Below are 17,961 nucleotides of genomic sequence, written 5' to 3'. Positions count from 1 at the left end.
GGCCTGGTTTGTCATTATATGAAAACGAGCATATTTACAGGAGTGGGAAAGAAAGAAATTAAAGACTAAAGAAATTAAAAACAGCATCAAAACGCTTTTTCTGCCTGCTTGGTTATTCGCTGATTGTATTTTTCTCAGTTGTCTCCCGCCAGATAGTCGAGGGATAAGAAAAGGCTCATTAAAGATAATTCTGAAATGCTCATTAAACAAACTGTCCAAAGAGAAGCATCACTGCTAGAACTAAGGGTTTGATCTGCAAAGTCTTAGAAAGGATTAGCCCGTAAGAAGGCAGAGACTGGAAACAGGAGCCCGAGTGGCCCCGAGTAACAGCAATTTGGCTGGATATTGGAACGTGGACTGGGACGCTTCCCTGCATGCAGCCCGCAGATGCTCTGTTGTTCCATGGCATTGTGGGTAAGTGAAGCACCTTAATACATAGCAACCTTCACAGAGAGTTTTTCTCGTCTGTGTGTGTTTGCGGACAACAGAACTGCAAATGCAACTCACCAAGGTTGTACTGTCCTTCGACGAATCCATGGTGTGGCCACACCTCGAGTCCTATGGGATGTTCTGGTCACTGCAGCTAAGAAAGGATATGGTGGAGTTGGGAAAGCGATGACGAAGGCATTGGAGCAGATCCCCTGTGAGGCAAGGTTGTGGCAGCTCAGGAAAACAACGCACAGGGAGTTACATGATCCAATGTACAAAATCAAGTCTGGTGTGAAGAAAGTGGATAGCGAGACGTTCCCCCCCCCCCGCCCCTTCTCTCTCTCGTAGCATTGGATTGTCAAATCATGGAATTCACTTCCACATGTAGTCCTGGCCACCAATTTGGGTTCTGTCCTGAAAAGGATTGGGCAGAATCGTAGAGGAGAAATTGAACAATAGTTACTAGTCCTCATGACCACAGGCCATCTTTCCATATCAGAGGCAGGGTGCTTCTGTTTACCGGTTGCTGGGGAACACGGGCAGGTCCTGTTTCCAAGATCCTGGGGAAAACTGGTTGAGCACTGGGTGAGCAGAAAGGTGGGCCGGCTGTACCCTGGGGCTGATCCGGAGAGGCTCTTTGATGGGTGCAGTTCCCTTCCTGCCCCAGTGGGGGTGTTCACGGGGCCATCTGGTGGACCTAGGTTGAAAGCTTGTTGCTGTGTTGCCTGTTCTTGTCTAAGGTGATAAAACCATGGATGGGAAGATCTCTTAGTAGAACTTCAAGTAACATTTCAGCAGATCCGCAAGGATCTCTGACCACAGCAATTTAAACTTCTTTTAAAAATAACAACAGTGCAATATTTCTGTCTGTATTTTATTGCAATTTTATTTTTAACATGTGAATTGGTTTGTACTGTTTTTATCTTGTAATTGTGAGCATGCAAAGTTTTAAATAGATAAATATTCCCTCAAATTACAGTGCTGAATTAAAGAAAGCTGAATTGGAAGTCCACAAGCAGTGGGTTTTTGTGTGGAAGGGCTCGCTCTCAAAGCAAGTTCCTGGACATAAAATCCTTAATTTTAAGCAAACGTCTTTTGCACCTGACTCCAAGCGGTAGCTGTTGGGAATTCCAGTGAAGAAACATGAGGTCTTCAGACCTCTAGTCTGCTGGTTCATGGTAGTTTTCCAGAAGGTCCAATTTTTCAAAATGGTTCTGTGCACTGTCTCCCATGCTCTTCGTGGCATGTAAAATTCATTGCGTGTAACCTTGATTGATCTGGTTGCTACATTCGCTCTCTCAGCTGAGCAGCTCAAAGCTTTGATATGAAATATTTCACTGCCAGCCTTCTTGTGGAGCTGAGCAAAGGGGCTGGATGGAGACCCTTCTCCGTTAAGCACCTTTTAAAACTGCAAACGATCTTTTTGAAGGCAAGGCGTGATCTGCACTGATCCCACAAGAGAGAAATGCTCCTGGATAGTGCAGGAATGAGGCATTTCTTGGAATCCTGTATCGAAAAAGAAATTTCTGTAAAACGCTCCCTCTGGGGGCATGCTTTTCCATCGAAAACCACCCCGTAAGCCAGAATCTGTGTTTCAAAGCAGGTTGCAAACCAGGGTTTAGTGTGCCATCTGGATCGAGCACTGGGGCCAGGGTTGTGGCTTCCCACCCCGGCGTTTGGGCAGGTCACACACTGTGATTGGAGGTTCAGGTCTCCCACCAAATTCTAGCTGAGCTTCTTAGAAGCGCAGTGGCACCCTGATCCAGGGGCTGGACCCAGGAACGTGGCCACCCTTTTGAGACCATGGCCCAAGTCACAGTTTGGGGCTCAACGGTGGTGGACTGCTCTTCTCGAAGCAACTCAGCTGGGGTCTTGGATAGTTTCTCCGTGGTCAGCAAATTCCTGTTTTTCCAAATAACTCTTAGCACTCCAGTTTATCTGTGCTGCCGTCTGCTCTTTGCATCTTTTTTTATCTGCAAGCCACCTTGAAATGTGTATGTGTGTCATTTATCTAGGTTACTCAAGGGTAGCATAGATACTATTAAAAGAAAAGAATTGGGGGGGGGGGTTGGTTTCCTTGCATTCCCCACCCCCGTGATGTTGCAATGGCATGGAGCAAGACCAGGTCTGCTTCCTTTGGCCCAGTCCCTTCGTCTGCCTCTCCTACACACACAAACACACACACACACACAATCTAGGCATGGTCCGGAATGTTCATTAAATGGACCCTGTTCTGTGTACGCAGCCTGTTCTGGTCACAATGAGGACTAGCGTCCCTATGAATGCTTCCCTGAGAATGTAAGCAGCAGGAGATGCAATAGCATGGGTTGGATCAGTGATCGATTGATCGATCGATCGATCGACAATATTCCTCATTCCACATCCAAACAGATTCCAGAGCGGTGAGCTGGGTGAAGCTCAATCGAATAAAATAACAAAAGCGATGCACTGAAAACGTTTTAAAACAAAGTAACGTGAAGACCGTCTCTGGCCAGCTAGAAAAGGCTTCCTGAAATAATGTCTTCCTTGGCAGCACACGGTTGGGCCCCACCTGGCCTACCGAAGTGCAGGAATGGGGCCACCACATCGAAGGCCCTTCCCCTGGAGGACCCCGGTCAGGCCGTGGGTTTGGGTGGAACCACTGGCAGCCACCCGGGTCCCAATCCCAAGGACGCTCGCAAGGGGGCCCGCCCCACCGGCAGCAGCTCCCTGCGTTGGCCTTCTGACAGAGCAGCTTCAGGAGCTTGGTGTTCAGCCAGGAGCTGAGGTCTTTTTCCTTCCTCCTTGTTTCCAGGTGCAAGTTCTTCAGCCTGACGGAAACCCCCGAGGACTACACCATCATCGTGGACGAAGAAGGCTTCCTAGGTGAGCAAGTGCGGCATCGCGCCCCCGTTTCACAATCACCTCAAAGGCTGTAAAGCCATTTGTCTCCTTCCGCTTCCCTCCACTGCTGCCCTGCAGCTGCCTTGAACTACAAGCCCCATCAGTCTGGCCAGGGTAGCCTGTGATTAGAGATGGTGGGGATGGTAGTCCAAATCCCCTGGTGGGCACGCAGGAAAGGGTCTTGAGGCCTTCCTTTATGGTGGAAAATTAAAATTGCTGAGAACAGGGAAATAGAATTGCAACAAAGAGGACCGAGAGACAGATTAGCATGTGTTAATGTATGTGGATATCTGTGGATTTGTCAAAAAACCAGAATGGAAGCACAGTGCTTCACACTAGAATGGAAGAAACCCGGGTCCCCTGAGGGCCAGATCCATCTGCTGCCCAGGACCCGTCTATGGACAGACAACTTTGAGGCTGCCTCCCTGTGTACAGTTCTTGATCTTTTACGTTGGACTTAGGCAGCCCTTCCAGTGAGGACTGTCCTGCATAAAGTAGGACACCTACCCACCCCAGAGGTCTTTCAAAGCTTATAGGGGAGAATAGTTTTCCTGCTTTGCCTTTCAACAAATTCAGGTCTTGGGAAAAGTCCCAAAAGGATGGTAAGCAGGAAGCCTCAGGAAAGGGGACCTTGAGCAGAGGAAGATCAGAAGACACTTTTGTCCAACATGGACAAAAATCAATTCTTCAGCAATGAGGGCTAGAAACTTGATCTTCTGCACACACAGAGAACAAGCTCCTCCAGCTTTCTCTTCTTACAGTGGCCAGCTGTGAGTTTGGGTATCAACCTCTGGAGCTCTGGAGTTGGAACCACTGCAGTTAGAAAAACAGCCAAGGTGTATGTTGATATTTTTAAAAAGCCCTTCCACTTATAAATGTCAGGGATAAATCGTGTGGAAAATTCTGTAAACTAATGGTCTGAGAAATATCCTGCAAAAGCTATTTTCTACCCTCTGTTCTAATTGCATCTTAAACATTAATAGCCTCGGCAACCAGAGAATCACACACACACGAATGTCACAGTTCACCTGGAGCAATTTGTTTCATAAGATGATGAACTATATCAGGAGAAGTTGCGGGTGGGAGGGAGGGGCAGGTGGAGATCACCCCACTCTCTCGGACGAAGGTGGTCAACCGCGGCTGGCATGGGGGTTTAGAAAAGATGCTCGCCTCCAGCTTCAGATTTGGGTTTTCAGAACCACACCTGCGTGCTCGCCCCGCATCCCGGTTGTCCGGCCTTTTTCAGGAGCATCCACTGTGTTTATAATGCTGGCCTAAAGTCTCTGTGCCTGAGTGCAAAAGCTGGACAGTGCAGAAAACGAATGTTCCAGCCTGGTGCCGGAGGAGCTTTGCACCCCCCGGACCAACAGAAGGACCACCAGGGGTCCTGGATTGAATCCAGGCAGGACTTTCCCCAGGAGCAAGAACGGCAACAGTGAGCCGGTCCTACTTTGGCTAAGAAGGCTTGAATCGCTGGAGAAGACCGTCATGCTGGGAAAGGTCGAAGGCAGACGAAGAGGAGGGCCGCACATGGGATGGATGGAGCCTGAGACTTCCGAGAGACGAGCACAGCTGTCTTGAATAGTACATTCTGGATGGCTTCCGTTCATCGGCCGGAGAGGACTGACGGCCCGTAACGATGACGTTCTCAAACGAGGCTCTTCAGCCACATTGAAAGAGGGCACGATCCAGACAAGATATGCACCAGAGCCCTCTCCTTTTGCTGTCTGGAGACGAGGGCCGCACATCGGTGCTTCCGTGGATCTCGTTTCAACAAGCACCCACTTAGCTTTTCTAGCAAAACCCAAGAGGCGGCCACGCTGAGGTGGAGCACCACGGCCAACTGGGGGAAAAAGCCCTTGCAGCTTCGCGTTGTTCCTGAGATTTCTCGGCAAACACAAGTGGCCACCAAGCCACCATTTCGTTTTGCAGCTTCAGCCTGAGAGTAGCCACCCCCTTGGGAGGAGTTCCCATGCAGCGAGGGCCCCCTCCCCTTTTCCCATCATGTCAGCACATCATCAAAGCGGAGGACCAAGGTGCAGTTGCAACGAATTTGCGTACAATACTTTGAAAGCGGAGATGTGGGAAAACTGCACCTCTCTGCCTTTGCGTGGAGGAGTAGCTGCTCCCACACAGAACGCTGCTTTTGAGCTTCTAAGGGTAACCCCGGAACAGAGCAGAAGGCTCATTTCCACAGAAGCCATTCTAAGGCGAGGTGTGAGCTCTACTCACCTGTGGACTGAAGCGCTTTTTCTGATTTCGGGTTGTTTTTAGAAGCACAAGAGCTTCTCGGTGGCTCCAGGAGCTCCCACAGAATACAGTTCTGCCCAGTTGTTGTTATTCACACAGAAATGCGTTACGTCTAAAGATGTGGTTGATGCCCATTGTTTTTATGCCCATTGCTGATGATCAACTGCTAAGGCAGCCTGGTAGTCACCCACCTTCTGCTCTTTCATCTTTCCTTAAGTCTTCAAACAGAGGACTGTCAACTAGGAAACATGGCCACCCTACCAAAGAGGCTATCATCCCGGACCTGGCCAGACCACATGCCGGGAACGGCGTTCTCTGATATTTCCACATAGGCCACCAAAAGTATAAAATTCCCTTGCCTCCATGGCTGGAAATCCATGCACAGTCAAACTCTGTCGGGACAATTTTGGGAGACCGGGAGGGACGGTTGGTGCCATCTTTAAAAATGCGTTTTCTTCCCTCTCACCGGGAGCCGGTAGTTAATCATTCAGAAATTCCATGGCTCTTGAAATGCCCGGTTGATTAATCACATGACTTTTTGGTTCTGGGACCTGCAAGTATGATCTTTTTTTACTTTTTTAAAGTGTGTTTTCTCATCAAATGCCTATTTTAACTAGTGTGACACCATGAAATTCTGCTAAGAAATGCACCCAGAGCGATGAAATTGGACCAGGAGTCCTTCATCTGTAACAGCCCCACAGTATTTACACATTCCAGTATGGAAAACAAAACTAATGGAGAGAAGCAAAGCGATTGGCCCAAGTCCTCAGGGTTTTGACGTGGTGACCTCAAAATATCTACATACAGGGGTACCTTGGCTCACAGACTTAATCCTTTCCACGACTCTGGTCAAGACCCAAATTGGTTGTGAGCCAAGTCAAATTTCCCCATAAGGTTCAATGTAAATAAGGTTAATCTGTTCTGTAACTATTTTTTTAATCACAAAAATTTGAAGCAAAGTGACAAAGAACAACAAAGATCGCAGCCCTCTCCCCCACCCGATGCGGAGCGCGATCGTCACCCGATGTGGAGTTCGTGACCGAAGGTGAAATTTTTCTGAAATCTCTGTTCACGACCCAATTTGGTCATGAACAGAGGCATTCGTGAGCCGAGGTGCCACCATATTTTGAACTGTGACCCCTTTGAAATGGTGCAACGGAGCCCTGATTTGACTTTCAGCCAGCCCAGGGGTCTCAAACTCGCGGCCCGTGGGCCAATGGCCGGGACGGACGGGACACGGGGGGGGGGGCCTGCGGCCTTCAAAGCGCCGGCAGCGCCCGGGCCGGCCATGGGATGAGCGGCCCCCCACCACCGCAGTGGGGGAATCCTTGCTGCGGCCCAGCCTCGCCCCGACTCTACTTCCAGCGGCCCCCAGGGAAGTTGAGTTGGAGACCCCTGAGCCAGCCACTGACTCTCCAGCTAGCCTACCTCACAGGGCTGTGGTTGCATCACAGTCATCCAAGTCCAGCAGCATCTCGTTCAGTCCCTTGGAGAATGTGATGCAAGGGCTGCACATGTTCAGCCGAGAGAATCCGAGCACAAGAGAAACATCTCGCTTCCTCCCCCCCCACCCTTGTTTCTCTTCTCCGGCTGCTATTCAGGGCTGGTGACCTTCAAGTTTCCCCTGATGTCAAGAAATTACATTTGGCATGGATTCTATTTATTTCTCTCTCTTGCTTTCTCTCTCTCATTTGGTCTTCTCTTTAAATCGACCCCTCCGTCCCCAGGGAACTGGCCTGGGGTGGGTGAAACCAAGCCCCTTCCCACACCTCGCAGGGTTTATCTGCAGAAAAACTTGTTTGCTTTACTGGTAGTTGCAGAGAGAAGCATTGCCTCTGTCTCGTATTTTTATTTTGGTCGATGGCAAAAGCAGCGGTTCAGCTGTTGGCCTCTGAAATGACTCACGGCGTTCTGCACTGGCCGCACTGATCCTGGGGATGGGGTGCCTGCCGCTCCGGTCGGCCGGAAGCGTTTGGGGCTCTTCTGCAATCAGAGGGTATTCGTTAGCTTCTTTAATTAAGTACAGGCAGGCCAGACCATCTCACAGCACCCTTAAAATACCGGCTCGTGGCTAAGTCTGACTGTTAGGACCACGCTGTCAAACCAATTCCAGTTCAAGCCACAAGGAAGGATAAGAGGCTTGTTCAGCCTTTCAGCTCGGTCTCTCCATGACTCCAAAAGCCCTTCTGGAGGTGAATTTATGATTGGTTTATTCGTAGCCCACGTTTTTCTGTTCAAGAACTCAAAGGAGCGTCCATCATTCTCATCCATCTTGTCCCCGCAACAACAGCCCTGCAAGGTAGGCTGGGCTGAGAGGCTGTGCCTGGCCCAAAGTCACCCGGCTGGGCTCCATGGCCGAGCGGGGACTTGAACCCAGATCATCAGGCCCAGCCTCACACTCTTCACGAGCACCCCACACGGTCTGCAGTGTGGAACTGGAAGCAGGCGATCCTTGGAGAGCCTCCTCTGGACTGGCTGGATTTCCAAACCGCATGGTCCTCCTCCCCCTCTTTGCGATCGCCATGCAGAGAAGGAAGGAAGGGGGGGGGTCATGTGCTGCTGGCGCTTGTGGGAGATGGCAGGGGGCTTTTTTGGGAGGGGGGGAGGGAGGGCTGTCTCTTCAGGAGAGAGAAGGCCTTGTGCACGGGCAGCCAAGAGACTCCTCCTTCCCCCTGCCTTCCCGGCTTCTCGCTTGCAAACGGCACCTGGGTCAGAAATAGAACCGACCCACAAAAAAAAGACAAGACTCTGTACTTGGCTGTGAAGGTGGCATAACAAACACTTATCAGCAGCCACGGTGGTGCGACGCGGGATGCCGTCAGCAAGTCCTGAAGTGGGGGAATAAATTTATTTCTTTTTAAAAGCTGTACCCACAGCCAGATTCCAATGTGGAGAAGGGTGAAAGCTCAGTGGCCTGTTCTTTGTCTGCAGATGTGTCTGTGTTCAATCCCAGACATCTGGATAGATCAAAGGCCTGGCATGGTAGAAGGCTGCTTTCTGTTTCCCTGTGTTAGCCCTTTGTTCAGGACCATGAGGACTAGAATCTCGCGTGATATGGAGAGGAAGGGCTGCTGTGGAGTCGCAGAGCCAATGCTCTGTGTGCAAAAGACCCCAGGGTCCATCTTCCCGGTCTTACCCCAAAATTGCCGATCACTGCAGGCCATACTGAGCTGGGCTGGCCAGTTCTCTCTGTCCCTTGGTCCATGTTCCTGGCCACATCTGGAGCTGCTTTGGTGAAGGGCCAAGCGGAAGTCCTTCCTGGGGTAGGAAACGAAACCAACTTTTATTCTGCTGCCAGTCCTCGAGACCCCCGAGAAGTGCCGGAGACGCCACCTGGAAGCGGAGCGTTCCCAGCGTTCCAGCCCGCCCAGGCCTCCAAGCACCTCCTCACCATTTGGGGCAGCACCTGGCTTAGTTTCTGGGGACAAGAAGTAGCAGGTTCGGGCCTGGTGTCAGCTAGCCCAGCCTCAGGATTACCCAGTCCTGGTGGATGGCCGTCTGAATTCCCCAGCAGCCCTCCTGGGATACAGAGGGAAATTAAAATGGAGCCAACAGCAAGGAGACCCCCCGTTAGGAGAGAGCCCGCTGAAGAGGCTTCCCAAGAACCTGCTATACCCTGCAGTAATCTCCATATCTCTAGCCACATTTCTCTGCTACCTGCCGGATGCAGCAGTGTCTGTGTCGTTTATTCACTGCCATTTTCCCCTTCCAAGGAACTTCAAGGTGTCTTCCACAATTCTCCTCTCAATCTTATCCTCACAGCAAGAGCCCTGTGAGGTACGCACGTTGGGCCAAGATTTGGGACTGACCGGCAGCTACTCACTGTATTTCATGAGGACTAGAAACCAGAACCCCGCATCCCCATTCTAGCTTTCTCACTAGCACACACGAGCTGCTTTTCCTCAGTTGCCAGACCTGCTTTAACATTCTGTGTTAAGATTTACCATCAGAGAGCCAGCGTGGTGTAGCGATTAAGAGCGTGGGACTGGGACTCAGGTGACCCGGGTTCGAGTCCCCACGTGGCCATGGAGCCAGCTGGGTGACTCTGGGCTGGTCACAGGCTCTCGGCCCAGCCTGCCTCACAGGGTTGTCGTTGTGGGCATAAGATTGAGAGCAGGAGGAGAATAGTGTAAGCTGCTTTGAGTTCATAAGAAAAAAGCAGGATATACATCTAATGAAGCATAATACACTTTCTTCATTCAGCCACTCGGGCGGCTGTTCACAGGCTCTCAGTTTCACCTGCCTGGCAGGACTGTTGTAAGGAGGGCGTGGTACAGTCAGCCAAGAAAGGTGCTTCCTTCTTCTGGGAGAGAAGTCCAGCATCCTGCAATCAAGAACATCTTTGCCCAAATGTTCTAGCCATCCCCAGAGTCATAGCCTGTTCACTCAAGTCCTTCTAGAGCATTACCTGCCTAAAAGCAGTCTCAAAAGCAGACGATACAGAGCCGAACAATAAATAAACTGCATTTTTAAAGAAGGATTTCTGGGCCAATTTACCCCAAATTTTTAAAAAGCCCTCCTGCCTCAGACCTGGGCAGACACTGCCAGCCAGAGCCTGATGCAATGGGTTGGATGGATCGCAGGTCTGGCTAGTGCTTCCAGTCGCGTGGGGCGGAGAGACCTGACTCCTTTAAACAAATCAGGCCCTGCCAGAATTTCTATTCCTGGCCTGGCTTAATTCCCTTTTTCTAGGGGGGAAATAAGGTTGTGAGTAGCGCGCACACACACACACGCACACACACAATTTGGTCATCTGAGAAAGATTTCCCCATTTTATTGGGCTGAGTATGATTCTGTCTAACATGCCACAAGTAGATAATCAGATATTCCCTTTTTCAAAAAAAGGCTTTCCAGAGAGAGATTCTGTGGCTGCAATGCTCTAAGTGAACCAAACAAAATGCCTGTAATTCTAGGGTTTGTTATATAATGGGGCTTACATAATCCAGTGGCGACTAAAAATATACGCTGGTTTAACTTCTAATGCAGTGAAGCAGGAATTAATGATTCTGCTTTGAAAGTGAAGGGGCATCTCTTGCTCTCTGCTGGTCTTTGTGGATCTAGGGGCACAATCCATGGCTAACGAAGGCTTGCTTATTACTGCATGCCCCGAACCCAGGGTCAGGGCTGCCAGGTTTCGGGACATGAGGAGCCCTTCCAAGATTTTGGGTGGAGATATTTGCTCAGACGCATGTCTGTCTTTCTGTCTGCACCACTCCATCAATAAGGCTTTCTACGCGGAGTGGAGAGAACTGATTTCCCTTTCCCACTCATTGTGCTGCCCCAAGGCATTCTGGGAAATTTAAATGGTACCCCGGTTCTCATGGCTTTGATTCAGCATAGAAGCACTACAGTGGTACGGAATAAAACAGAATAAATAAAAACTAAGTTGAAAAGTTAAGTTGTTGAAATATTGGGGGAATAAAACGGTCATCACTGATGCTGGAAAAGACCCGGAGCACCTCTTTGGGGAGCTCATTCCAAAATGGGGGTGCCACTCTGGTAGCTGCCCGTCTCACTTCCTTTGGAGGGGCTCCCAGAGAAGGATCCCCAAAATGACTTGGGTGTCTAGGTAGGTACATGCGGGACAAGGAATTCTTTCGGAGAACCCTGTCCCAGGGTATTTAAGGGCCCGAACATTAGTCCGAACGCTTCGAATCAGCCTAGACTTCAACCAGCGGCCGGGGCAGCTGGAAGCGGGGCTGGCAAGAGGCGTTCTCGTGAGCCAGTCCCCATTAACGGTCTTGCCATCCCCTCTTGCATCCGCCGACGTTTCCAGACCATCTTCAAAGGGATCCATGCGAGAGGTTGCCAGAAAACGGAGAACCGTAGCCAGACTCTCTCTGTCCAGGTAGGGCTGTGGTTGGTCCCTCACCTTGAGCTTACAGGAATGTGTAAATACTGCAGGGCTGTTACAGATGAAGGACTCCTGGTCCAATTTCATAGAATCACAGAATCATGGAATAGCAGAGTTGGAAGGGGCCATGAAGGCCATCGGGTCCAGCCCCCTGCTGTTGCAGGACACCAGTTTACACCATCCCACTCAGGTGGCTGCCCAGTTCCTTTTTGGATGCCTCCAGTGCAGGAGACCCCCCACCACTCCAGGTAGCTGGTTCCACTGTCATATTGCTCTGACCGTGAGGAAGCTTCTCCTGATGTCCAGCCAAAATCTGGGTGTGTTTCCTAGTAGAATTTCATGGTGTTGCACTAGTTAAAATAGGCATTTGATGAGAGAACACGCTTAAAAGAATGTGCTTGCAGGTCCCAGACTCACTTGATGCTCTCTGGGTCCCCAGCGGCCAATTTCCCTCATCCCACCAGGTTCTGCCGATCTGGCCCTCCTGTCCTGTCGCTGACCTCCTGCCCTTTTGGCTGAGGCCAATGTTCAAAAGTACCACTTGGCCAGCAAGGCTACTAGCCCCTGGGAGCATCCTGTGCCACGACTCAGTCCAGTCCCTTTGTAAAACTGCCGGACTGGTTGCCATCTCCACTTCCTGTGGGAGCAGATTCCACTGTCTGCCCGGCACTGTGTGCAGAAGGGCATCCTTGTGGTTAAACTCGGCTCTGGAGGGGAATCGGGCAAGAAGGGGGCTGAAAACAAAACCGAGGAAGAGTGGAGAAAACGGATCCAGTGTGTATTCACAGCCGGGCGACAGCATCTCTCTTCCCTAATCGTTGGCTGCAAGGCTGAACCACCCAAGGCAAGGGTCTGGTGCAGCCCCCCCAGGTTCTCTCTCATTCAGCATCTTTGCAGATGTCCCCATTTAGTGGCCCAGAGGGACAGATCCTGTAGTCATTCGCTGGCACACTCCAAAATGCTCCACCAGCAGACGCATCTGATCTGCAAATACAGATATTTCCTATGCATGTCCCTCTGTGCCTGTTTGAAATGCATGAACGGAGCATTTGATGGTATAGCCTGCCTAGACAGGAAGCTTTTTAAAAATCTGTGCCCCCCCCCCCCGTGTCTTATTAGTGCGTTAAATTGGCCGCAGTGCCTAAGGGCCAAAGCTGCAAACATAGAGGACTAATAAGCTGAAATCTGGATGCAAGAGTCAAGATGAGTCAGACAGTCTTTAATATTCTGGGTCCTTTTGTTTCTTGTTCTTACTTTGCATTTATATCTTGCCTTTTTTCTCATGTGAGAAATACATGGAGGCTTATGTGGCTCCATTTTTTCCTCACAACAACAACCCTGTGAGGTAGGCTAGGCTGGGAGGAGGTGACTCTCCCAGTCACCAGAGAGCTTCATGGCCGAGTGGGGACTGGAACATGGATTGCCAAGTCCCCAGTCCAACACTCAAACTATCACACCGGCTCTCAGCTACAAGTTCTTTTCACTAGCTGGTACATTACACAGTACCCAAAATTTATGGAATCCACATCACAAAGATGTGCTTATATAGCCAAATATCAGGCTGCAAATGCATGTTTCCTGAGCATTCTGGGGGATTTTTGGAAATGCATATTCCTCTCTTTCCTCAATGCAATTAGGTCTTGCTGACGTCATGATCTCATGAAGCTTCTAGACGAAGATAACTTAAATTGGAACCCTTTTTTCCTGAGCTCTTCATCCAAACGTGTGTCATTCCTTCAATATCAGATTATGCAAACATCTGTTTATTACATTTTGCCGTTCCTTTCCTGCTTTCTGTGTATTTGCTCCTTCGTTAATAGCTCCCCAGAGGATGTTTCCCCCTGAAACACAGCGGGCCTGGAATAAATTTCTTTGCTAACAGAGTGGTTTCCTTCTCTTTTCGCACCCCTCCATGTCCACGCTCTGCCCACCCAGTCCTTATTGTTCGGCCACACAGGTCCCCGGGGACCCCATCCGATTAGCAAGGCTTCAAAACGCAAGGGAATTTTGCGCTTGGCTCATGTCCGACTGACCGAGCGGCTTCTGAATTTGATGTAAACACATTCCTGAAGAGAGGGATGTCAACACAGGCCGGAGACGAGATGTCTCTTGTCCTAATTATAGAAACGCTCCAACCTGCTGAGCGGGTTTGTGTTTTGTGGTTGCTTCATCCTGACATATTTTGGGCATCCTGTCCTAAGACGTGCTCAAGGAATTCTGGCTCCCACCCTGGCCTGAGCCTTCTGTGACCTCCAGTGCCAAACGCGAGTCGCCACTTACCACACATTCGAAGCACGTCCGGCCTTTCTCCTGGTCTCCAAAGTGAAGGCAACTGAAAAATGGGTCTCGTCGTCAGGATGGCCAAGTGGAGCAGACCTGGTTTACCTGCTCTGCAGATCAGTCTCTAGAAGAAGCTGAAACCACTCAGTGTCACGACCGCCCTCCAAGAATGCTGGGATGGGTAGTTGTGGTGAGGTTCCCAAGGCCCCCCTTCACCGTACCTGGCACTCCCGCCTGGCTTTGCCAAATGGAGAGCATCTTGCAATAAGCAGCTCTTCTGGTGGACACAAGAGTTGTCCAACACGCTTGAAAGTCACCGGTTTGGAGAAGCCTGCTAGGATGTGGTAGCTGTCCGTGCCCTCCCAGGAAAGCTTGGCAGATTCAGTGTTATGGCTTGTGACCCGTCACGCCATCCCTGGGGTTGCTAAAACATCGTCCATGCAACAGGTCTTGCCAGCAACTTACGACACATTTTCTGCCCAAGCATTTTCTAAGCACTAGCATTGTCAGCTCCCGCTAATTATTTTAATTAGATTTTATTGATTGGTTTCGTGCTATTTTATCGCGTTTTTAATCTTGTGGATCGCTTTGGGATTTGGTTAAAATTAAAAGTAGTAAAAAAAAATATCTGAAACAAATAGAAGGGTTTTCACTGCATTGGCTTCATTTCCTAAATATAACAATTTAAGGGAAGTTCATGTTGCTAACTTAAATTTTTTATTAGTATTTCAATAAAATCTATGTAATACAGCATTTAAATTGCTCTGTATTACACTTAAATTATGCTTAATTTTCCCTTTTCAGTCATACCAGCTTGAAAAACTGGTGTACTCGGACATGAAAATAAAATGGGATAGATTTTTATCTTCGTTTATTGACTGCAAGTAAAGTAAAAATGATATTCAATCACGCTCTGAGGCATCAGCTGATTTTCTAATACCAGCTGAATTGTTTCTGGAGCAATCTGCAAATTAGAACATTTTCATTTTCTGGAAATCCACAGCAGTGATCACTCCTCTTTGATCAGATTTTTTATTTTATTCCCCCACAGTGGATCTGCAAATCATGAGAGTTTAGGCAGGTTGCTTAATCAACTTTCCCCTTCCACAAAACTAGGCACTTAATTCATATTCCAGAGGCATTTTCGCCAAGTTTCGAGCCCCTACTTCAGAACACAAACACCTGCTTTAGAATGAATCGAAAGACAAATTTGTGGACATTCACAAGATCTCCTCCTGTTGTTCTTGCCACGAAACTAGCTTCAACTGTTACCTTCTTAAAGGTTTTTCTTTAACGCTATTTATTCTCAGCCACAAAGACTTCAGGGCTGCTCCCCGGAAGCTTGAAAAGAGGGGGAAAGAAGTGGCAGTTGCTGGCATTTTTCCGTTGATGGCGTCTTCTACCTGTGCATGCCAGTTTTTAGGATGAGAACAGGCAGCAGTGTCCCAGTAGTAGTCGCCAACGCATTACAGAATTTGGCCTTGACTTCGGCTCTTGATGGGAAGCAGTGCCCGATAGCTTTTTCCGGGACATTTTCGTGGAACGTCCTTGCCCAAGGGAACAGTCAAGTGTTGGCAGCTCAAAAAACGACCAAGGTTTTTTTTAATCATCAGAAATTCCCTGAGTCCCCCTAGAGAACTTTCCCTTTGGAGGGAAGACCCTGGACTGTAAGTGGAGCACCTCCAAGGGGCTGGAAGAGTGCAGACTCACATCGTCCACATCTGTTTCATGCGTGGACGGAAGCCCCCCTGTCGCAGAGCTTGGAGCGGGTTGTTCGGGCCACCATTGAGCCCAGTGTCCGGCTCAGTGGGGGAATCCAGTTCCCAGCATCCCCCGCAGAATCACATGCTTTGCACAAACACAGAAACAGCGAGTCAGAAGGGGTCTCCCGGGCCATCTAGTCTGACCCCTGGCTCCAGCGGCTCTGCTCATGACATGCCCACCATGTGCATGTCCAGCCTGTCCTTGAACACCCGCACCGATGGGGCCTCAACCACCTCCCGTGGAAGCCCATTCCACACCCTCGGGGTCCTAACCATCAGGAAGCGCTTCCAGGCATCCAAATTGAGCCTTCGTTCCCTGAGCTTTGCTCCATTGGAATGCATTTCCCCCTCCATCGCAGGGGGGAAAAGGTCATGACCCACCTCTGCAAAGAAGACACACATGTTCCCAAGCATTCATGGACTTACTCTCCATTCAGCTTGCCTCCTGGCCAGGGCTAAACATGGGAAGAAAGTCTGGTGGGTGGAAGAGAGGCAAATTCCTGCCAGATTGCCACACCCTTCGCTAGCACATGGCCAGATCAAGCAGCTGCTTCAAAGCGGGGAGACACCAGGTGTTCGTGCCGTGCACATGTGTAAGGAGATGTCGCAGGAAGGCCGCAGAGCACACATCCAGAACTTCCCAGTTCGGGTCCCTTCCAGGTGATAGGGAAGACCCACCTGAGAAGTCCCACAGCCAGCGTAGACAATGAAGCTGCGTGGACTAAAGGCCTCGCGTAATCTCCTTGATCTCCATTTCCTGCGAGCTGGCATTTAGGTTGTTGCAGGAAAATTCCAGCAGTGATTCAGTTTCCTAGCTCATTTTTGCAATTCCAGGATTCTTTGTACGTTTCACAGCTCCCTGGGCTAGGGAACTGTCTCGCACGTCTATTTAGGATGAGTTTTCTTAATCACTTCTTGCCCCTTCCGAACTTGTGTTTCATTACAAGCCTGCCTCGTGTTTTCCCATCTATCTGCCTCCCAGGAATGGAGTCCAGGAGTTGCAGTTTAGTTCCTTTCCAAAAACAGTTGCTTCTTCTCGTAATGCAGTTGACTTATTTTTGAAAGTCAGGTTGCTCAAGCGAACAAGATGACGACACGGGATTTTGGAGACTTTGTCTGCTGACCCAGTGAAGCAGACACAAACGCACACCTGCAAAGGCACGTTTGGGCACATGTATGTGAAATACCGTTACTGCAGTTACCGGTTCAGATGAGGGCACTGGGCTGCTTTTGGACTGAGGGGAAACGTTGATTGCATGCAGAAGGAAACAAATAAGTCTAACTTCCCACAAACTTTTGGTCGAGTATTACTTTGGTTTCGCGTGTTAGCTGCGATACTTAGAAAACCGTATCACACATATCCGTGCAAGCTAATGACAGATAAAAAAAGATGCTAGTGGCAAAGTTTAACCAGGCATAAAAATAATGTTTTGCATGTATTTATTTACTAGCCAGCTGCATTTATATATTTCCTTGATGCAGGTGAAAAAGCTGTTGACGTTTTTCCCTAATTGCAGGCATTTCTCTGTTCCAGCAGTGAGCAGACTTCAGGCTTGTGGGAGGTGCTTTGGGTTTTGTGGTTGTTGATGGTTTTGGTGTCGTTTCTCCTGCTGCCTTCCCTCGTTTTGCACCACAGAGCCTCCAAATTCACTAAGCCCAAGCCTGCCGAAAAATGCGTATTTAAAGAATATGTCCTGAGTTCCAGAACTGAAGGAAGCACACAGTTCCTTTGCAGAAGAAACTGCTTTTAGTTGCTCTTCCCATCCTTTCTTCAGCTTTTGAAATTTTATTTAAAATTTCATGGCAACCTTAGGCAACCAAGAATTCCATGCAAGCCAGTGAGTTTCCTTGGATTTTGTGCTAGCTGCAGAGGCAGAATTATTTTTCTGCAATCAGCACAGAGTTGGGGCTTCTGAACTTTGGGGAACCCTCTTTGACAAATTTTGACTCAAGCTGACCTGATGATCTTTTCATTGCAGGTTTCCTACCTCTGGGGTAAGTCAAATCTACCTGTGACAAGGGCTCTAGAGCACAAGCGGAATATGAGCCAGCAATGTGAGGTGGCTGCAAAGAGGGCAAATGCTATTTTGGGCTGCATTATAAAAGAATCACTTCCACATTCTGTGAAGTCCTAGAGAAGTCCTTCACTCAGTCCTAGTTCCCCTTCCCTGGTTAGGCCACATCTCAAGTACTCTGTCCAGGTCTGGGCAGCACAGTTTAAGAAAGGTGCAGACCAGCTGGAAAGGGGCAGAGGAGGGCAGCGAGGATGATCCAGGGATGGGAGACAAGGCCCACTTGAGGAGAGATCAAAAGAACTGGTCATGTTGAGCCTTGAGAAGAGAAGACTGAGAGGAGATAGAATAGCACTCGGAAGGCCAGGACCTCTTCTCCATCATCCCAGAGTGCAGGACACGGAATTACAAGTTCCAGGAAGCCAGATCCCAGCTAGAGATCAGGAAAAGATCCTGACCGTTAGAGCAGTTTGACAATAAAACCCAAGCC

General features: G+C 49.4%; 1 protein-coding gene across 2 annotated transcripts in view; it reads left to right on the top strand.

Annotated features, from left to right (window-relative positions):
* The window catches only part of CASTOR2 (cytosolic arginine sensor for mTORC1 subunit 2), a 48,215-nt gene that overhangs the window by 15,734 nt on the left and 14,520 nt on the right, over positions 1-17,961 (top strand). The window contains exons 2-3 of one of the 2 annotated variants that reach the window (XM_044430065.1): positions 3,224-3,294; positions 17,439-17,453. In XM_044430065.1, the coding sequence (XP_044286000.1) occupies positions 3,224-3,294; positions 17,439-17,453 (86 nt within the window). The remainder of the gene's footprint in view (positions 1-3,223; positions 3,295-17,438; positions 17,454-17,961) is intronic. The other variant, XM_044430066.1, reaches the window with a different exon arrangement.

The sequence above is a fragment of the Varanus komodoensis genome, unplaced genomic scaffold, assembly GCF_004798865.1.
Source record: "Varanus komodoensis strain SLA01 unplaced genomic scaffold, ASM479886v1 scaffold20_1, whole genome shotgun sequence".
Classification (NCBI taxonomy): domain Eukaryota; kingdom Metazoa; phylum Chordata; class Lepidosauria; order Squamata; family Varanidae; genus Varanus; species Varanus komodoensis.
The sequence above is the reverse complement of the archived record's forward strand: the minus strand, read 5'-3'. Positions and strand labels throughout refer to the sequence as shown.